At 34.1% G+C, this 6,065-nt stretch overlaps 1 protein-coding gene across 1 annotated transcript in view; it reads right to left on the bottom strand.

The window, feature by feature from the left end:
- Positions 1–1,088: 1,088 nt before the first annotated feature.
- LOC101327249 (NADH dehydrogenase [ubiquinone] 1 alpha subcomplex subunit 13) overlaps positions 1,089–6,065 on the bottom strand; it is a 55,948-nt gene continuing 50,971 nt past the window's right edge. Inside the window, 2 exon segments of the mRNA XM_019947821.2 lie at positions 1,089–1,220; positions 1,222–1,524. Of these exon segments, the coding sequence (XP_019803380.2) occupies positions 1,089–1,220; positions 1,222–1,524 (435 nt within the window).

The following is a 6,065-nucleotide window of genomic DNA, read 5'->3' as shown; positions in this document are numbered from 1 at the left end:
AGCCATCACATTCAGCCCTGTGTAGTATTTTATTGTTACTTCTCTGTGCTCATATGATTTTCTGTAGACTTCTAGGGAAATTTATAATTACCCTGAGAAATAGAAATTCCCAACCCTTGATGCTTCAAAGGATTAGCAATAGAATATGTGAATCAAGAAAATGAGATTCTACTGAATTCCTGTGGACATTTTTCTTAGTGTATTTGATTGCATTTCTATATATTTTAGTTTGCCTGTTTATTATTCTCCTTCCATGTCTCTATTTCTTAACCCTGATGTATTTCTTGACTTCATGTCCATTTCTTTCAGTTCTTGAGAGAATGTTCTACAGCAAAGTTTTAGGGAATAAAAGTATCTGTTAAAACCAAATATGTAAAAAAAAAAACAAAAACACACTTTTAAATGTAAGAAAGTTGGAGTTTGTTTCACACTATCTTTAATTTTATCATCATGTTCATTTTATTGTAATGTATTTTGATTGCATAATTATGCAAAAACTTCAAGAAGTACTCCTAGTATCACATCCCAGCCCCATTGTTTAGAGAAAAATCAGAAACACTTAATCTTGCATTCAAGGTTTTCTATAATCCAAGCACTACATACATTTTATTCTTTGCTTCTATTATTTTCCTTTATTTCTTGAGGTTACAGTCAGACACATCTACAACCTGTTAGTAGATATACATTTGCCATGTTTTAAGCCACAGAATGGAATTCCAGGCACTCACTGTTAGAAAACTATTAATCTAGTAACAGATTCCCCACTGCAATTCCTAGTGCCTTCCATTTTCAGGAAATTCGGTCCATTAGAAAATCCTTTTTATTAACTTTATGTCAATTATTATTTTTTTCTGAATCGTCTACTTCCTAATCATCTCATTATATCTGAAGGCCAAACAGAAGGAGGTTAAGCTGTTTTACAAAGTCAGCATGTACACAGGTACATATATCCCATTTCTTCCATCATGTAAAATGACTTTGAGTCCTTCTATCTTTTTTTTTTTTTTTTTTTTTTTAAGTCTCCAGAGCGTTTGTTCTCTCCTGGTGGGGAGGCAGTAGGGGTCCAGTGGTCTGAGGGGCACAGGCCCCTAGGTGTACTGCTTGAAGCCGGAGGTGGCATTGAGAACCTCCTCGTTTGTGCACATGCGCAGCCCGTAGAGCTTGCCCAGCATGGGGGTCACCCAGCACGTTGTGTGTAACACGGACTCACCTACCTTTCCCATCTGGCACGCCCTTCACGATGATCGCCTCCTCCTCCAAGTTCTCCCGAAGTATCTGGAGAAGCTTCCGGTCCTTCTCTGCCTGCAACAGAGGCATCAGCGCAATGCGGGCCTCGAACTCCTGGATCTGCAGGCGCCTGCGTTCGCAGTTCCACTTCATCATGCTCCAGTACACAAAGAGCAAGGTCCCGATGCCCATGGCGACCATGCTGTAGCCCGACAGCCCCCGACGCGGAAGGTTCCGCTTGTAGTCGATAGGGCTGTAGCCCCCCAGCTGGGGCATGTCCTTCCTCCCCTTCGATGACTGTAGGGCGCGGTCAGTTCAGCTTCCTGCTGCGTAGCAGTTAGCTGACCGCGCCCTACAGATGACACCATGCTTGCAGGGCCTTCAATCCTTCTTTTTTCTGTTTCTTTAAAATTTGAATTCAGAACTTAACATTACATTCCAAGTAGGGAACTTAACTTCATTACAGACAAGTGATTAACAAATAAGGGAGAACAAAGTCCTCCTGGCAGAACATAAAAAATGACTGTTGGTATTTTATTTATTTACAATATCCATCTTAGTAGCCTATCTCTGTCTTACTAAGACTTCTAAACAGAGCTGAAAAATCATGATATGAAATGAATATTTTTACTGGTAGAAGTGCGTTTGCGCTTACAAACAGAAGATTGGAATCACTGACTTACATAGTATACATCAAACCCCATCCACACAACCAAAATTAAACTTTTTTTCAAAAAATTAAACCAAGTTTCTTATGAGTTTTTAAATTGATTTTAAGGCTTGAAAACAGGACCTTAAGTTAATTACCTTTAAAAATTAAAAGAGAGTCCTTGAGAAAGATTGGTAGTAGAAGAACGAGCTTACAAACTCTTCTCAGAAAGATACAGAAATGACCAAAATAGCAAATTTTAGATCAGGGCATTATATTAGTTTCCTAGGGATGCACGTAAGAAGTTATCACTCACTTGTTGGCTTAAAGCAATGGGCATTTATTCCCTCTTAGTTCTGGAAGCTCTAAGTTCAAACTGTAGGTGTCAGTAGAGTTATACTCCCTTGGAGGGCTGTGGGAGAGAATACTTCCTTGCCTCTTTCAGCTTCTGATGGTTCAAGGTGTTCCTTATCTTGGAGCCAATCTTTGCCTCAGTCTTCATATGAATTTTCACATGGATTTCTTCTCCCTTTTCTGTCTCTTATGAGGACATTCTCATTGGATTTAGGACCTACTCTAATTCTGTATGGTCTTATATGGATTCTTACCCTAATTATATCCACAAAGACCCTATTTACAAATAAGGTCACATTCTGAGGATCCAGGCAGACATTAATTTAGTGGGGGGGTGGCACTGTTCAACCCACTGCAGTCTCATCATATCCTATGGGCTTCAAGAGATGCCTAACAGATATAGTCCAATTGGAGAATACCAAAAGTTGGCTTATGTGTTTCCTTTTATTTAGAATAGTGGCAAGTAAGTGGGGACATATTTTGAAAACCCTACTATTCCATTTTGGGAAGCAAAGGCTAGAGACATCAGTACTTTATTTGGTTGATGTGAACCACTATATGTAGAACACTTTTCTCTGCTTCAAAGAGATACCATTAAAAGCCTGATTTTCCTGGGTAAGAAAATAAATTCCATGATTATTCAATATTATTTTTTAAATCTTGTTTCACTATAGTTATAATATCATGCTAATATAGAAGGAATCCCCTAATTGGGACTGGTAAGTATTGAAAGGTAGGGAAACTGATAGGTGAGCTGAGAGCTCACCCGTTGATTTTATCACAAAATGTCCTGAAAACCTTGGATGAAAGAAATTTACTTGGCCTGACAAATACAAAAACTTTTGTGTGGGTTATAGGCCTTTAAGCTGATTGCTTTCCAGTATGTTTGATTTATTATAAATCTGTGGAGCAGTTTAGAATGGGTAAACACCAATTAATTCAGTTTACTTCCTGAACTCAACAGAGCTGGATGGACTTCAGGTTACTGTTATAAGACACTTAAACAAAGATGAGAGAGACAAAACAATATGTCAGAAATCAAGTTTTCTGACTGCACATGTTAAGAATTTCAACAATATTCCTCATATACCATCACACTGCTACTGTCAAAAGAAAAGAAAAGAAAAGAAAGGGTAGGTAAAATAATAGATATCCATACATCATTCATTATCTCAATTTACATTTTGACAGGAGAATTTTGCACACATAAGTAGGAAATGGTAAAAATACTCATATAATTTTTCACACTTAACAGATGGCTTGGATACATGTGCCACCCATAAGAATATGAAAACATGAAGATAAACATTTAAAATATATATTCTGAAACAAAAATATAAATAAACAAATATTTATATGTGAAAATTATATATATATATATATACACACACACACACACATATTCCCAAGTGAACATAAATTGTTTAGATATTCTCACAGTACTTATTTGTTTGCATAAAATTACAGTCTGAGAGCACAGGACATTGGAGGAAATATGGAAATATGGAAATATGGTAGGGTGAAAAAAATTATGTCATTGAAGAATTTAAAATGGCAATAGAAGCCAGATAGAGTAGGATAAAAACTAGAGAAAGTGAAACCAATGATTTCAACAATAGGTTTGGGAAATCACATCCAAATCAAAATGAGAGAAAAAGAAATAAAATGTTCTTAGAGAAGAATGTAGATATGAATGGTTGAAACACAGAACCAAAACTCAGGTATAAAAGAGACAGAGACAATAGTCATAGATACACTAAAGGAAATTTCACTGATGTGTCTATTAGTCTATATTTTAAAAGAGCTAACCAAATAATAAGTGAAATAAAGATATACACTGTGAAATTATCAAATTTATTTTTTTTTAAATGCAATAATCATTAAAACAGAATAACCAGGCAAACCACTATATCTCCTTCAAAGGAGAAAATTCTCTCTCTCTCTCTCTCTCTCTCTGTGTATATATATATATATATATATATATATATATATATATACACACACAGAGAGAGAGAGAGAGAGAGTTCTAAATATAGCTCCCAAGTTGTCATCCACATTTAAAAGCCACAAAAATATTTTTTTTAAACTGTGGTATAATTCACATAACATAAACTTTACATTTATCAATAGAATCCTTTTTTCTTCTCTTGTGTTTTGTGGTTTCTAAGCTTTTCTTATAATGTCAGTAACAAATAACTTGTCAATTCAGACAAGTTCAGGTGCTGTTAATATAAAAAAATACATGCCTGATTTAGAGGGCAATGAGTTATGCACATAGCTTCAAGGATATGGATGTGATCCACTTGGTAAAGCATAAGAGTGTCAATTAATTCTACTTATAGAAATCATGAAAGTTTCCAGAAAACTACTAGGTTAAAGAGGAATTTTGACAACTTAATTTAATTTTTTTATATCCTATATAAATATTATACATTTGTTTTATTGATTCAGTTATTTAAAAATGCATATAGTAAACACAAATTCCATTTCTTTATATCTCTTAACAATTCTGCTGCCCAGAGATAACCACTTACTTTAATGTGAATTGAGGAGAATTTATGGCTTATGACATTTCAGTTTGAAGACTAATGTACGTCAATAACACCAGAGATACGTTAAAATGTATAAGGACTGAGATTGGGGGAGAGGAAAAAGAAGGTTAATGAGAAGGATCAGAACTCCTCCTTGTGGAACAAACTTTGAAGTGATTTCTCTCTCATGAATAATGATGCTGGCTTCTAAAATGAATTTCAAAAATAATATATATTGTAAAATACACTATGCTTATAATTCAAGGTTTTTTTTTTTTTCAACTAAATCAATCTGTTTTTAGTTTTACATCCTTTAAGTATTTTGTTTTCCTGTTTGAGACAAAGGAATCACATAATCATGTTTCAAAGATTTCTAGAAATCTCTTTAATCAAATGAATTATAGGTTTATTTCCATTATCCTAAGATGTAATAATTTTACAGATTAATAATTATAAATGTTGGACATCATGTATAAACAAAACAATTAGTATTTTGTTCTATTGTTTAAAAACATAATTTTCGGCTAAATTTAGCCTCAGTCATTTTTTCCAATGGGTTGTTCTGAATAATTGCAGAGAATTGTATGTGTATACTGTTTCATTTGCAAAGAATTAGTTAACAGTATGATTAAGCTAAAGGAAATTTTAGAGGCTTTTTTAAGGAAAAAATGAAACACATTGTTGAATAGAAGGAATGGGAATAAAAGAGAAAATATAAATGTGTAGAATAAGGTAAAAAATACACATTGACTTTATTTATAATGTATTGTGTGGTTGAAAGTAGAAATTGAATTAAAATACATGATAATCAATTTGAAAGCAGCACAATAATTTGTGTTGGACAAATTCATTCACTGAGAGCAACCAGCCAAGCTGGGAAAAAATTAAGATAAAATAAGTTTGATGGCACAGAAGAACAGCAAAGACATATTGTAATTATCATTCCCAGAGAGTAAGGAAGCTAAGCAAAATGAGTCAGACATTTGGAAACACTTTTCCTATTGAAGTATTTTTCCAACTTACTTAAAAAAAAAAAATGTTCCTGAGATGAGAAGCTAAGCAGAAATCTGATGCTGACCATCTGAGGGTCCAAAGTAGACTTTCATCATACCACGAGACAGATAGAATAAAAATTAGAGGCTGTCATGTTATAGAGGCTCTGGTAAACTTTAATCCAGGGTTTTCTACTAGAATCCAAAATACTATAATCCAAGAAGTAATGCTAAACTGGAGATAAACGAGCTGTCACTAAAAATAAATCTGAAGCATTTAATTTCTGAGAGGATTAAGGTAATCTAATCCTA

The sequence above is a fragment of the Tursiops truncatus genome, chromosome 8 (genome assembly GCF_011762595.2).
Source record: "Tursiops truncatus isolate mTurTru1 chromosome 8, mTurTru1.mat.Y, whole genome shotgun sequence".
In the NCBI taxonomy this organism is placed as follows: domain Eukaryota; kingdom Metazoa; phylum Chordata; class Mammalia; order Artiodactyla; family Delphinidae; genus Tursiops; species Tursiops truncatus.
The sequence above is the reverse complement of the archived record's forward strand: the minus strand, read 5'-3'. Positions and strand labels throughout refer to the sequence as shown.